General features: G+C 44.6%; 1 protein-coding gene across 1 annotated transcript in view; it reads left to right on the forward strand.

Annotated features, from left to right (window-relative positions):
• The window catches only part of LOC119888463 (inaD-like protein), a 40,511-nt gene continuing 24,091 nt past the window's right edge, over positions 1-16,420 (forward strand). The window contains exons 1-2 of the mRNA XM_038699018.1: positions 1-229; positions 838-906. Coding sequence (XP_038554946.1) covers positions 50-229; positions 838-906 — 249 coding nt within the window. The 5' untranslated portion in view covers positions 1-49. The remainder of the gene's footprint in view (positions 230-837; positions 907-16,420) is intronic.

Here is a 16,420-nt window from a genome sequence, read left to right on the forward strand (position 1 = left end):
CTTTATCTCTCTCTCTCTCCAGGACCCGCTGGATACCGGTCGGTGCGTGATGGTGATCCGGTCTGTGGTTTCTGGCAGTTCAGCCGAGCGTCACGGCGGTTTACTTCCTGGAGACCAGCTGGTTTCTGTCAACCAGACCCTGTTGGACCAGCTCACCTTGGCCCAGGCGGTGGAGGTCCTGAAGTCTGCCCCGCCTGGCACGGTCCGCCTCGGCATCCGCAAGCCTCTGGTGGAGCATTCACACCTTCTAGTTTCTAATTACAAACTTATGGCCCGTGTCCACCAAAGCGTCTTCTTTTCAAGTCATTGCAATGGGAGCGCCGCGTTTTTACAACACGGTGAAAACAGCAGCAGCAGCGTGACGAGGCGCCTTTTCCGCTCGCCGAGAGTTGAAAAATGTTCAACTTTGGGGGAAAAACGCTGCGCTCATCACTGTGACTTTTTACCCAGCCGTCCAATCACAGTGCAGGAGGGGCGGGACAGGACACCACACCGAGCGTATCCGATCTTGAATGAAACGATGTTTCCTCGCCCGCAAAATCTCATGAACCCGCGTACGGACAGTCTGTGCTCTCATGTTTCAGTGCTTTGTGGTGACATTTTTACTCGGCGAAATTAGTAGCCTACCTGCAGCACATCACCTCCATGGAAATTATGTATCATAGCAACCACAGCGCCTCCAAAGCGCACCTTAGCGCTCCCAGCTAGACATTGTAGAACAGCAGCTGGCGTTTTCAGCTGGTAAAAAAAAAAAAAACTTTGATGGACACGGACCCTTAAGCGTGATCTTTTTCTTGCAGCTTCATTGATTCTGACCTGAGCTCTGTTTGTGTTCAGGTGGACGGAGCAGAGAGGAGGGAGGACGGCAGCCGGGTGTCTCTCAGCGCGCCGCTGCCTGTGCCAAAGGTAACACATATACAGTATATGGGTCCCTCTGTCCACATCCTTCAGCGTCTTTTGGTCCGGGTCTGTTACAGGTCTCATTGATTCATCTGGCGATTCATTTCTCAGTTAACCAATGAATCGTTTTTATAAGATAGAGAAATATCCCACTGCCTAAGATGATCTATTAAAATAGCTTGTTTTATTCAACCCACAGTCAAAAATATTCGGTTTACTATCAAATATGACAAAGAAAAGCCTAAAATCCTGACATTTGAGAGGCTGGAAGCAGAAACTGCAAAATAACACTAATTTATGGACCGAGAGTTGCAGCTGTAGTCTGTTTTTCTCCTTTGTAGGGAATCTTAATGCCACACACAGTAATAACCTTTTTGACAAGGAGCACTGTAGCCTCTAACTGAAACTGCAGGGCGCACATCTTAAATGGACTTGAAACACAAATTTCCCCATTTTAACAGTAATACTGAAAAATGCTTTAGTTCACAGTCACATTTTAATAAAAGTGCTTAACAAATGCACATAATTTAAGATAAACCTTTCTTAATCCCGCGTAGGGGAAATTTGCAGTGTTGCGATGCCGTTTCATTTCTGTCGCGGCAGATTTTATGTTATAAGCTGCTGTTGTGCTTCATTATCTTGTGTTTGAGCTGTGCGGTGCCAGCTGCCTCAGCAAACTTGGTCCCGCATGTTGTGGACCACATCGAGTGCAGCAGATACAGTCACGGACCGCGTTTAAACTTTGTCGGGCCCAACAGGCAATATTCACAATACCACCACCCAACACATGCGTGCACACAAAAACGCACACCAGCATCCAACTGATTTGCATCACATGACACAAGCTGGTTGATTTTAGACTGGCTTGTGTATTGCTTTCTCATAGGCTGTGGTCCCTGAGCATGATGAATGTGGCTGCCATAGACATTATATTTAAAAATGGGCAACGGAAATTTTATTTAACTTTTTTTCTGACGTTCAAGCACACACGCCCCGGGTTTATTTGCACTTGCGACCGTTATATTACAGCTAACAGAATAAAAATAGCTGACAAAGAAACTCCCTCGTGCTCTAAATATTCTCAAAGAAGTGTCTCTGTCTGTCATTATGCTGTATGAAGTCCCTGGATATCCTCAAAGCTTCCACTGTGGTCAAAAAATCCCTGAATGTGTGGGCGCACATCAACCTATTTAGTCTTCTATGGGTCAATTGTCAGCAACAGATGAACACCGTTTCAGAGAATTTGTCGGAACATCCGACCGGACCGCAGACCACGTGTAACCACACCAGCCCAGGACCTCCACATCCAGCATCTTCACCTCCATGTTTGTCTGAGACCAGCTGCTGCAACAATCTGTTTGCTTAACCAAAGAATTTCTGCACAAACTGTCAGGAACTTAGGGAAGCTCATCTGCATGCTCGACGTCCTCATCGGGGTCTCGACCTGACTGCTACTTCGCACAGCCATTAAAAAGGAGTGGACCAACACTCCACAGGCCGCAAGAAGATATCTTGCACTGCGTGAGGCAAATGATGGTCACACCAGATACAGACTGGTTTCCGGACCCCCCACCCCAATACAGTGAAACTGCACATTTTGGAGTGGCCTTTTATTGTGGCCAGCCTAAGGCCTTTTATTGTGGCCAGCCTAAGGCCTTTTATTGTGGCCAGCCTGAGGCCTTTTATTGTGGCCAGCCTGAGGCCTTTTATTGTGGCCAGCCTGAGGCACACCTGTGCAATCCTCATGCTGTCTGATCAGCATCTTGATATGCCACACCTGTGAGGTGGATGGATTATCTCGGCAAAGGAGAAGTGCTCACTAACACAGATTTTGACAGATTTGTGAACAATATTTGAGAGAAACAGGCCTTTTGTGTACATAGAGAAAGTCTTAGATCTTTGAGTTCAGCTCATGATGAATGGGGGCAAAAACAAAAGTGTTGCGTTTATAATTTTGTTCAGTGTATAAAATAGTTTGCTATTTTATCGCTGCCGCTAGTTAAGTTGACAATTATGTTCAGGCCACCAGAAATTTACTGGTGCTCTTGATGGCCAAAACTAATTGTTGTTAAATTAGCAGGCCGAACACGTAGATTTTAAAAATACTTGCCCTGTTTAAAAAAAATGGTTGCAGTCTTGAGCCCTGCTCCCCCTCCACCCCGGACTCACACAGGCGGCATGTGCGCCGCCTTACGGCTGCGCCACAGCTGCCGTAGCTAATCGCTGCCATTGTAGTCGATGCTTGTGCTCACACTACAAGTACCGCAGCGTGTCCCAAAAGCACCGCTACGCGGAGAATAGGCAGCCGTTCTATTTTTGATGTAAGACGCGTCAAGCAGCACAGAGCAGATGAGCCGGGCAGCCGGGCGATTTTCAAAATAAAATGCATTGTACAGACTTCCGGTTGTATATCAACAATAAACAGTTAAAACAGACCAAAAAATAAACAATTTAACTATGTAGCCTTCTTAACCACGGTAGAAGCACAAAAATCAAGGACAACTTATCAAATCAACTAAATCTAAACAATTCAGCAAAATCAGGCAGGCAAAACGCTCTTATTCTGAAATGCTCCATGTGGGAAATTCAGGGCGGAGGACGGGTCAAAACCGTGGCGCAGCCATAATGCGGCGCGCACGCCACCTTTGTGGCAGTGGTTTGGTGAAGGCCTCTTCAGAGCGCAGGCTTTTACTTGATGACTGATATTACAATTGTGATATTAAAAGAAATAATAATTTTTACATCAGTATTCATTATGGTGTGATTTATGAGGGGATCAGTACCAAACAAAGATGTTTTCTTTAAGAAATGAAATTACTTATCAAATTATCATTGCTTTATTGTCAGTGGGCTCAAAACTCACTTAGAAATGAAGCACACGCCTGTTTTCTCCGTTGCTTGCATCAGCCACATTCTGCTTTCAATGTGAGGTCTCCGGGTCGGATTCAGCCCTGTGTGCGCTCCCGAGCCTCTCAGACTACAGCGACAACACGGCAGCTAACGACATGCAGTCCGCTAACACCGTAAAACATTGACTCCAACATAAACTCCACGTATGGATAAAAACAACAGTAAAGGTTTATGTGACGAAGCCTGTCGGACCAAACAAGATTCAGATGATGTCGGGTAAAAACAGTCCCCCCAGAAAGTCAAGGAGAGAGTCGCGTTAGCTCACCACCTAACAAAGCAAATGTGCAGCGATTTGTTTATGTTACTAGCCTATAGTGATACAGGGCAGCTATCGTTAGCACGGACGTGCTGCTTTTTGCTTCGTAACTTTCAATTTAGATTTATCGTGGTTTTACTGATACTCAGGTACACTCCAGCTTCTCCACCTCTCAGTCGCCGGTGATGATCTGCCTCTGAGCCGAGAACGTTGAAGTAACAGAGCCTGAACATGTCTGGAGAAAAGCCACAGCCTGCATGCTGGTGATCCTGCGTTTATTGCGGGATTTCTGTATGAAAGCGGTCATGAGTGCGTACGAGCACACGCCTGGTTGCCAACGTTTTTGGCCACTGGAAACTCCATAATGCCCCTTTAAGTCTCTAGAATATGTTGTGTACGCCAGGACGTCTGCAGCACGACAATATTTATTTAATTTAAAATGGTATTTTGACACACGCACATATCCTTTAACAAATATTGCACCTCCTGCGATTTGACAATTGAAGTAGGCAGTGATGTGATTTTGATTAATTGTTCAGCCCTGGTGTTAAATCTGAATATTTACAGCGTGCAGCAGGGAATTTCATTCTTGACCTTTGAATCAGTATTATCAGTAAATAAAGATCCACTTACTAGCTTCCTCTCTTCAGGGCTTTGAACAGCATGTCTTGGTGTTCTGTACTCAAACCCCTTAGAGGCACATTTGGGTTTATTAAATAAAATGGACGTTCATATCTAGAGACCATCTTTGAAGAGAGACCGGTGTTACGTCTCTAAGTATTAATTAATTAAATCCAGACTCATTTGATAATTAAGATTTTCTCCTCCTTCACATTACTCCCCTCCCTCCCTCTCTGACTCTGTCCTCCCTCGTTCTCCTGCCTCTTCCCTCCATCCCTCTTCATCTTTAGTTAAATCTCTTCCCTCGTAGCTCATTTCACTCCAGTTTGCTTTATTGGTCTGGATGTCAGATGAGCGGCGCTGCCAAGGCGTTTTGACTATAAAGAAAATGAATAGAGAAATAAATAAATGGAAATAAATACGTGGAGCATGACAGGGTCGGAGAGAAATGGATGCAGAGTTCAGACTGGATTAATCTCTGTGGAAACATCCAACATTTACTGCTGTAAAATAAGACGATGCAAAGACTGATTACAAGTCCTGCACTGTCCAGATCAGTACAGTTTATATCTGAGCTGTGTTTGCATCATCTGGAGAAAGTAGAGAAGATAAAGAGTCAGTCAGTCAGTCAAAAAAGTAGAGCTGTGTATCGTTTCTATTTTATAGAATCTGTTTCTACTAATGGAATCCAGTTCTTCTGATTCCAACCCCTTAACCACAGAGCTCCGTCCTCCTCTTCCTCCTCGCTCCTCCTCCCCTGCATGTCTCTAAAGTGAAAGGAGTCTCTGTCCTAGAGCGGCGTCTCTGGGACTCGTCTCATCTGGAGCCATCGTTGGTTTCCCTGCAGTATAAAAGTTGAACGTCGGCTCACCTGTGTTTTGTACCTGAGGCGTCGCTGCTGTTGGCGTCAGCTGGATCTGGGAGAGCGCGACACGTTGAACACGGTGAAGCGTTCCTTCAGATTCACGCCGTGTTGAAGGAAACGCTTCGTCACGTTAGAGCCGCTTCCTCCCTCGCACCGAACCTCCTGACTGCAGCTGCTGCAGTTTGTTAGTGAAGCTAAAGCCAAACTTTGGAGCGTTTGCTGCGGGCCGCCACGGTCCAGGACCGGAACCAGAAGGACTCTCTTCTTCACGCTTTGTTGACGTAACAAACAAGGTGACGTTAGGTCGGCGTAGCAGCTCCTGGCAGATTAGAGACACTTTGATTTAAATTGCTCACTGCAGTTCAGTCAGGAGCTGAGATATGCAGGAAGTTAGGAACCGAGAAGCAGAATCCAAACGCACGGGTCTTAACGAGTCCACGGTTCTTGGAAATTTGGTACCTGTTCCAACTTGGAGCCGGTTCTCGATACCCAACCCTAACAGAAAGTAGAAACTGTGTATGAAGGTTGACAGCATACTATAATTAGAGGTTCATTTATTAGTAGTTAGTAGAGAATAAATTAATTTACTTTCCTGTTGTGTTCTAAAAGAAAATTATAGCAAAGCAGGGAAATAACAAATAGCAGAGACTGGTGGCTGAGACATGTACCAGATTATATCTGTGGAAGATATGTATATGGAATTGCTTTTTACATTATTTTTTTAGCATTTTTAGTTCAGTTTGAAGGCAAGAAACAGACAGGAAACAGAAAGAATAGGAAGTCCGATCCATTTCGGGAAAAAAAATCTACACACACGTTTGTCAAAGAAAGTCGCAGTTTGTCGTAAAACAGTAAAGTTATATTTAGTTTTGTGTGAAACCGCTCAATGAACAACGTCACCAACATGGCCGTCACGTCCTTCTTCCGGAACGAGGGGGGAAGTATTATTAGGACCTTTTCACGCGGGAAGCGATTTACGCGCCTCTTAATTCATTTTCCATGAGAGGCGAGCAGGAAGGGAGGCGCCGGCATTGCGACAGGCGTAGCGACAAGCGGGCGTGTTCCCGTGAAACTGTCGCGGTCGTGTTCATCTCACGCAAACGCCCGCCCCTGCCAAAGTTGAATTGACTTGAACTTTTTGTGCCTACGCAACACGCAGCACAAAACAAGATGGATGAGACGCTGATCCTCGCCGTCTGTGACTTCCCCGAAATATAAAAGAGTTCACTGAACAGTTACCAGGACATTAACCGGAGGGCGTTTGCATGGCTGAGTTTATCAGCTATATGAATGATGTCTATATTGTATTTATAGTTTTATTTTAAGCTAGGCTATGAAGGAATACAGTGGCGCACGGAAGCCGTTGCCGTGGTTACTATCTATTGACCGCCTTCCGTTTACTCGCGGAGCGATTGTCTCGTTGTCTGTTCACATGAGAAACGCAGAGCGGCCCCGCGGCGCCAGACGACTACGCAGGCGGAGTGTCGCTTGCCGTGTGAAAAGGCCTTTAAAGTAGGCGGCCGTGTTGCTCGTATGTTTACGTTCTTGTACAAAACACAAAGGGCGTGATGGCGTTACGTTATTACAGGCGTTAGCTTCAGTGACGTTAGCTTCAGTGACGTTAGCTTCAGTGACGTTAGCTTCAGTCATTGAGAGAAACAGTTTTGACGTCACATGCGCAGCTTTTGGGTTTGTGGTCTTTGTAATTAAGTATTTTCAGTCTAATACTTCACCAGTTTTACGACAAACTGCGACTTTCTTGACTTAAATTATCTTTTGAATTGATAAACATTGTGTTTGTAATTCAGCGCAAAATTCAGACGGGATCTAAACATTAGCCGTCTCTCTCCGAGGACGTTGCACTTACAGGGTATAAACCACCACCGTCAGAGGTGGAAACTGTAAAAATAAACTTTCTGTATACGGATAAATATGTGACGAGCTGATAACATCAGCGGTGTCAATACACTCTTCACTTTTCCTCAGGTACATGCTGACTCTGAAGCGTCCAGTGTCACATGCACTCAGTTTAGAGAAGGAAATATGGTTATTTAGTGGTATAATGGCTCTTTTCTTTCAAGGCCTTTACTCTGAAGCAGCAGCAGTGCATGCTCTTATGCTGGAAAATTCTGCACATAAGTAGTACTGACTATTAAATATTTGGACATATCGAATGTGCAAAAGATTTGATGAAATTTGCAAAACAGTTGTGAGAAAATGGCAGAAAGCCTGTGCAGGTGGAAACGGGAGAGATAGACGATGAATTCAGGCTCAAAAAAATTAGCTTCTGCAGCCAAAATCTAGTTTGTAACCAGAGTTTTGCACATGGCCACATGGCTCCTGCTCCAGCTGCTGAGCAGCTTGTGAAATTCATCAGAAATCTGGTGAGGAGTCTTTGTGATGTTGTGCAGGCGGACAAACGGGAGTGAAAGTCTTTGTGTTGGTGATAAATCGGCGTATCATCTGCAGTCGGGTGGCTGGAGACACGTTTCTCTTCAGGAAGTCATGTTTACTTCCTGTCTGCCGTTTTCAAAGCTTTCTTCCTCCTTTTAGATCGTCTCACCTCTGTCGTCCTCCATCTCTCTTTCTCCTCCTGCCTTACGTCTTTTCTCTGTCATCTCTGTCCTCTTCCCCTCCACTTTCATTGTTCACCTTCTTTCACCCTCTCTCTCTCTCTCGCTCTCTCCGACTCTGTGAAGCTGCTGACTCAGCTCGACGGCTGGATGGTATAAAGTGCTCTATCAGCTCAACCAGCAGCATCTCTCTTAAGTGAGTCGGGGGGTGGAGAGGGTTGCGGGGGTACTCTAAGGACACTTTGGTTCTCCAGCATCAGACACTCAGTACTGCAGTACTCAGTGGGAATACTACTGCAGTACTGTTAGGCTGAGGACAAAAATGATCCACATGGATCGTTAAATTAAACCTCTCTTCAGTTTATTGTCTCGTCTTCGCTTTTACTGTAAAAGTGAAATCATCACTTTGATGTTTGGCAAAGCTCGCAGAGCTGTAAGCACAGAAGTACAATGTGGAAAAGAGATCACGTCTTCCTTTCTGCTAACAGAGTTGTTCAGACAACGTGGTCAATCTTCTGGATTATTTCGTATTCATAAGTTATATTAATTCTCCTTTATGTGTTTCACTTGGTAATATTTTATGTTTTTCTCAGACAGATTAGTGAAGTAACATGTATATGTGTAGCTGTGCTCCATTAGTTCGTCCTGTTAACTCAGAGCTATTCAAGTGCCGTGAAATTCAGCTAAGTGTAGTAAAAATGAGGTGAGAGCACCTGTTGGCACGTGTTGCGGTAAAAAGCTCAGCCAAGCAGGACACGGAGCAACAGTTCTGTGACCGTTGCGTCCTGTACAGCAATAGGAAAGTTGGTACCTGTGTGCAAGTACGTTTGATAGAACACATATTTAGGACTCTGCCTGGAGACGTTTATTTTGTGTTTTAAAATATCCACACAGAAAATGCTTTTAGATTATTTATCTGAAATAGAACTCATGGGTTGGTCTTTTAATCGTGTTCACAGAAATGATATTATATTTGTACATTTTTATCTTTGTTTAGTGTTTAAGTACCAAGTCTTATCTTGTACCCTGAAGTTATTAAGATCCTTTTCTTCCAAGATATAGATATTTACAACCTGAAAGTGCAAGATGATGAAGTGCGTGGTAATTTTCTTGTGAATTTTTATGTGTAAGATCTGATATATTGTGCAAACACATTATTTTAAGCACACAAGCTGTGGATTTTGTGCAAACAACGATAACACAGTAAATTAAATGCACTACATAATATTTTGTCTGCAACATAATTTGAGAAAGTAACTTCTGCTGTGCTCTGCAGTACTCTGCTGTACTCTACTCTGCAGTACTCTGCTGTACTCTACTCTACAGTACTCTGCTGTACTCTACTCTGCTGTACTCTACTCTGCAGTACTCTGCTGTACTCTACTCTGCAGTACTCTGCTGTACTCTACTCTGCTGTACTCTACTCTGCAGTACTCTGCTGTACTCTACTCTGCAGTACTCTGCTGTACTCTACTCTGCAGTACTCTGCTGTACTCTACTCTGCAGTACTCTGCAGTACTCTGCTGTACTCTACTCTGCAGTACTCTGCAGTACTCTGCTGTACTCTACTCTGCAGTACTCTGCTGTACTCTACTCTGCAGTACTCTGCAGTACTCTGCTGTACTCTACTCTGCAGTACTCTGCTGTACTCTACTCTGCAGTACTCTGCTGTACTCTACTCTGCAGTACTCTGCTGTACTCTACTCTGCAGTACTCTACTCTGCAGTACTCTGCTGTACTCTACTCTGCAGTACTCTGCTGTACTCTACTCTGCTGTGCTCTGCAGTACTCTGCTGTACTCTACTCTGCAGTACTCTGCTGTACTCTACTCTGCAGTACTCTGCTGTACTCTACTCTGCTGTACTCTGCTGTACTCTACTCTGCTGTGCTCTGCAGTACTCTGCTGTACTCTACTCTTCTGTACTCTGCAGTACTCTACTCTGCTGTACTCTGCAGTACTCTACTGTGCTCTACTCTGCAGTACTCTACTCTGCAGTACTCTGCAGTACTCTACTCTGCTGTACTCTACTCTGCAGTACTCTGCTGTACTCTACTCTGCAGTACTCTGCTGTACTCTACTCTGCAGTACTCTGCTGTGCTCTGCAGTACTCTGCTGTACTCTACTCTGCAGTACTCTGCTGTACTCTACTCTGCAGTACTCTGCTGTACTCTACTCTGCTGTGCTCTGCAGTACTCTGCTGTACTCTACTCTTCTGTACTCTGCAGTACTCTACTCTGCTGTACTCTGCAGTACTCTACTGTGCTCTACTCTGCAGTACTCTACTCTGCAGTACTCTGCAGTACTCTACTCTGCTGTACTCTACTCTGCAGTACTCTGCTGTACTCTACTCTGCAGTACTCTGCTGTACTCTACTCTGCAGTACTCTGCTGTGCTCTGCAGTACTCTGCTGTACTCTACTCTGCAGTACTCTGCTGTACTCTACTCTGCTGTGCTCTGCAGTACTCTGCTGTACTCTACTCTTCTGTACTCTGCAGTACTCTACTCTGCTGTACTCTGCAGTACTCTACTCTGCAGTACTCTACTCTGCAGTACTCTGCAGTACTCTGCTGTACTCTACTCTGCAGTACTCTGCTGTACTCTACTCTGCAGTACTCTGCAGTACTCTGCTGTACTCTACTCTGCAGTACTCTGCTGTACTCTACTCTGCAGTACTCTGCAGTACTCTACTCTGCAGTACTCTGCAGTACTCTACTCTGCAGTACTCTGCTGTACTCTACTCTGCAGTACTCTGCTGTACTCTACTCTGCTGTACTCTACTCTGCAGTACTCTGCTGTACTCTACTCTGCAGTACTCTGCTGTACTCTGCTGTACTCTACTCTGCAGTACTCTGCTGTACTCTACTCTGCAGTACTCTGCAGTACTCTACTCTGCTGTACTCTGCAGTACTCTACTGTGCTCTACTCTGCAGTACTCTACTCTGCAGTACTCTGCTGTACTCTACTCTGCAGTACTCTGCTGTACTCTACTCTGCAGTACTCTGCAGTACTCTACTGTGCTCTACTCTGCAGTACTCTACTCTGCAGTACTCTGCAGTACTCTACTCTGCAGTACTCTGCTGTACTCTACTCTGCAGTACTCTGCTGTACTCTACTCTGCAGTACTCTGCAGTACTCTACTCTGCAGTACTCTGCTGTACTCTACTCTGCTGTGCTCTGCAGTACTCTGCTGTGCTCTGCAGTACTCTGCTGTACTCTACTCTGCAGTACTCTGCTGTACTCTACTCTGCTGTGCTCTGCAGTACTCTGCTGTACTCTACTCTTCTGTACTCTGCAGTACTCTACTCTGCTGTACTCTGCAGTACTCTACTGTGCTCTACTCTGCTCTACTCTGCAGTACTCTACTCTGCAGTACTCTGCAGTACTCTACTCTGCAGTACTCTACTCTGCTGTACTCTGCAGTACTCTGTGCTGTACTCTGCAGTACTCTACTGTGCTGTACTCTGCAGTACTCTACTCTGCAGTACTCTGCAGTACTCTACTGTACTCTACTCTGCAGTACTCTGCAGTACTCTACTCTGCAGTACTCTACTCTGCAGTACTCTACTCTGCAGTACTCTACTCTGCAGTACTCTGCAGTACTCTACTCTGCAGTACTCTACTCTGCAGTACTCTGCTGTACTCTGCTGTACTCTGCAGTACTCTACTCTGCTGTACTCTGCTGTACTCTGCAGTACTCTACTCTGCTGTACTCTACTCTGCTGTACTCTGCAGTACTCTACTCTGCTGTACTCTACTCTGCTGTACTCTGCAGTACTCTACTCTGCTGTACTCTGCTGTACTCTGCAGTACTCTACTCTGCTGTACTCTGCAGTACTCTACTCTGCAGTACTCTACTCTGCTGTACTCTGCAGTACTCTACTCTGCAGTACTCTACTCTGCTGTACTCTGCTGTACTCTGCAGTACTCTACTCTGCTGTACTCTGTTGTACTCTGCAGTACTCTACTCTGCTGTACTCTGCAGTACTCTACTCTGCAGTACTCTGTTGTACTCTGCTGTGCTACTCTGTCCCCTCTCTGTATCTGCCGCGGCCGTCCTCTGCGCTGCTGTTTTATTTCCTGTTTTATATGCAGCCCATTTGGCTGAAGAGGGTTTTTCACAGCCCACAGGTCTCTGATGGGTTTCCATAAAGACAGCCGGGTCGGCGCTGTCACTTCGCCGCGGGATCGTTCTCTGTCACGCCAGCCCGCTGACCAGAGAGAGACCCCCGTTACACATCCACACCTCGTTAACTTTTAGAGGTCATACGTAGAAGACGGCTGCTGCAACGAGCTGCTGCTGCTGTAGTTACAGGCTGCGATCACATTATTCTGATCTCCTCTGTGCAGATAAAGAGCTGCTGCGCCCACAGTTCAAACCGATTAGAACGTAAATACACAAGAGAAAACAAAGTCAACACGGTAACGACAACCGTTAACTTTACTGCCACTTTTTTCTTTTACTCTGGTTGTAAAAGCAACGTCTGCTGCCGACACTGTTCACTTCGAGTCTTTTTGTTTTTTATTTTATTGATTATTACCTGGACAGATATCTGATTCCTTTTCAATCCAGTTCTTTATTGTCATTCAACCTTGTAAACCATGAAGGAACAAAATTTGTTTCCCAGGTCCAGCAGAGTACTGAATAAATAACAATTTAAGATAAACCCTTTATAAAAACACTTAAATAATCTAAAACTATAACAAATTATACTAAACACATAGTTAAAACCATACAGCCTCAGTGCCTTGTGCAGTAGCAGCAATCTAAGAGCAAAGGGGAGGGAGTAGCAAGTACGCCAGTCGTCAGTAGCTTAGAAGCCGCTGTGCTGCTGCACGCCGCCATCAACAACAGTTTTAACATCTAAACAGATGACACATGTTGTTACAGCTGATTTCAACTGAAGAAACCTCATTAATGTTGGCATTAAAAGTCTGATCCAGAGCTCTGACTGCGAAAACAAAAAAGGATCTGAAGCACTGACAATGTTTTTTTTTTTAGAAATGGCTGTGTGGAAGTGAGTAAAATTTACTTGGGTGGCACTTTTCACAGACAAATGGCTCACAAGGTGCTTTAGAAAAACTGTTATACAGCATACAGGAAATAAATTAAAGATGAAGTGACCACCTGAGCCATGTGTGGAATAGAATAGCCGTTATTGTCAACGAGCTTTGGAGGGTGAGGTGCCAAAACACAGCTACACACACATTATTTCATTCATGTCCATAATAATAAATAATAATATAAATGCACTTAGAAATTTAGAAGCTAAGAACTACTGTTTAAATTATTGCACATATGGAAGAAGCATTCACTTTGGATGTCTGAGTCGATTCTGGTGCGTATTTCTGTAGGGAGGGAGATGTGATTAAGCCGGCTTTTGAGGGATCTGTAGCGCTACCTGGAGGGCAGAAAGTCAAACACAAGGTATCCTGGGTGAGGACCGTCTCTGACGATGACTTACGCTCCGCTGAGGTAGCAGGTCTCTTCTGGGGAGGACAGCCCCTCTCTTACAAGTGCAAAAAATACACAAGACCTGGTGCACACAGTTTACCCAAACATCTGTCCGAACAGGTATGTCTTTATCTGCCTTTTAAAAGGCAGATTCAGCAGACAGGATGCTGGCACAGCAATTCACCACAGGCCTCAACGCGAGAGCCTGAGAGAGAGCGAGAGAGCTAATTTAGCTTAGTTGACCTGAGAGAGCTGATGAGTGAGGGCGTAGTAGTTCAGCCACATGTGGAGGACCCTCACCGTGCAGTGCTCTGGAAGAAAGACAGAGTTTAAAAGTGAATCCTAAACGCAACAGGGAGCCAACGGTGAGATCTGAGGATCCGGGTGATGTGAGGCCGTGGCTCTGGATCACCTGCAGACGATCAAGGGCTGGCATGCTAAGTGAGGAGAGAGGTGTGTTTGAGATGAGATACAGACGAGAATATAAGCCTCTCTAATTCAGCAGTCGAGTGTACTGATCTCAGTTTAGTTGTTCTTATTGCTTTCAGCTGCTTTACCTGGGTGTTAAATGCCGCGGATTGATCAGATATTATCCCGCAGGTTGGAGCGGGCAGCAGAGGAAAGAGGCCTAATATTTGCATTTTGATCATGGGGGCGACTTTTTCTGGAGCAGCAGAACCTCCATCGTATCAGCACTGAGCTGTAAAATAAAAAAGAAGTCCCTAACAGAGTGTAGACAGTCACAGGAGCCTATCTGTCATCATCCGCAAGTATAATATGCATTATGAAAGGGCAGCAGATATAAAGTGGATAACAGGGGCCCCAGAAACGAGCCCTGCGGGACGCCACAAGACCTGTGTGGGCAGTTTATTAGTCACGCAGAGGTGCAACAAACAGTCATTCCAAACACATATGTTTAGTTATAAATAAACTACCCAAGTACAGCTGAAACGATTAGTCGATTTAATCAATAAGTCAATTATTTTTTTATTTAACCGGGGGGAGAAAGGGAGCAGGACAACAAGTCTAACAGTATGAACATAAAACAGTACAAAATACAATCAAAGCATTTACCCTTTTAACTACAAAAGCAACAGACGTAACCCACTGTCTAACCCGTACATTAAAGGAGATCTATTATGCTTTTCCACATTTTATGACTTATCTACAATGTTATAATGTTGGATGTTCATGTTAAACACGGCCAAAGCTTCAAAAAATGAGGTTAAAGCCTTTATAAGGAATCACTGTGAGCCAAAACCTCAGATTTCCTCCTGTTCTGAACGCTTTCTTTTCAACTGCTTTTTCTACCAACGGCTCCGAGCCGCTGTTCCATATATGGTCATGTGCTCCCACACTAACAGCATGGCAACGCTCAGTCTGCCTGTTCCGCCCAGCAACAACAACCTGGTAACATGCTTCGGGTCTTAGCCAATCAGAAGACAGTGGGCTGTGAGGGGGGGGGGCCTTAAAGAGACAGGAGCATCTACAGCTTGTTTCAGACAGAGGCTGAAATGAAGGCCTACATGAAGAGTCAGTGTAAGAAAAATACATATTTTATTAAACTTTGAATCATGCAAAGCTGCGATACAGGAATCACAGAACTACAATAAAGGACTAGAAAGCAGTGTAATAGGTCTCCTTTAATAAAACAATCAGTAGTTAAAATACATCAGTGCTTGCTTATTCAAAACAGTTACATCCATCTGGCAAGTCATTTTTCATGTAAATAAGATTCCGGCTTTTGGATTGGACACAGCAAGTATTGAGAAGGTGTGTCTTTGAGTACAATTAATACTTTAAGTACATTTTCATGATTATACTTACATTATTTTAGTTTAGTAACATTTCAATGCAGGATTACTTAAAGAGTATTTTTTACAGTGTGGTTTCTTTACTTTTACTTAAGTAAAGGATCTGAATATTTGTCTGCCACTGCTTAAAATACGCCTGGATCAGAAGTATGACAGGAAGTACAGGGAAACGTGCAGACTATGCTGCCAACACATTATCAGATTTCCCGCTTTAAACTGATTCCTGGTTCTCTTGGATGGTTTGACACTTCTGTCCAGACTGAAATATCTCAACAACTATTGGTTGAAACATTCATGTTCCCTATTAATTAAACTTGTCATTTAGCGCCACCAACAGGTCAAAGGGTCCACTTGTCCATCGTTTCAGTTCACGAGAAAATACCTTTTGACACGAACTGTTTCACTGCTGTGCTCTGGACAGAACCAGCAGTCAAGACAGTAATTTACAGATTTATCAATAAGTAAAATGAGCATTAATTGCAGATGTTATTTACAGCTTGCTGAGATCAAGTATGAGCCAGGCTTCCTCCAGATGTGGTTTATCTGGTCTGATCGCTTGAGTTTCTGAGATGTCCAGATAAAACAGAACCAGGCACATCTAATCACTTCTCACCATTTATTGACGTTTTAATTGTTGGACAGTAGATGCCATTTGTGCAGCAAAACACGTCCAGATCAAAAACCGTCTCTTTGAGAGCTGCATGATCTGAAAACAGGCCTTGTAGTTTGTAGCTCGCTGCCCAGCCGACTCGTCATCTCCACTGTCCTCATCGCCTAATGGCAGAGATATTAAATGACAACGTCTTTAAATCTTATGAATATGAGGCCAGGCAGTCACGGCCAATACACATCAGTCTGCAGAACATCCTGTTAGCGTTATGAGCTCTCTGCTGCTGCTGCCGTCTGCTCCTCACCTCCATATACGGCCGTGATGGGCCAGCTTCCCAGGCCCAAATTAAAGAAGGGAACAGAGTCCTTGACGATGAGGCTTCGTCGATGGAAATTAGCCTAAGTGTTGTCATTAATAT

This window comes from Micropterus salmoides, unplaced genomic scaffold (assembly GCF_014851395.1).
Source record: "Micropterus salmoides isolate LMB-PRFRI ecotype aquatic unplaced genomic scaffold, ASM1485139v1 Ms_hic_scaffold_5, whole genome shotgun sequence".
NCBI lineage: Eukaryota > Metazoa > Chordata > Actinopteri > Centrarchiformes > Centrarchidae > Micropterus > Micropterus salmoides.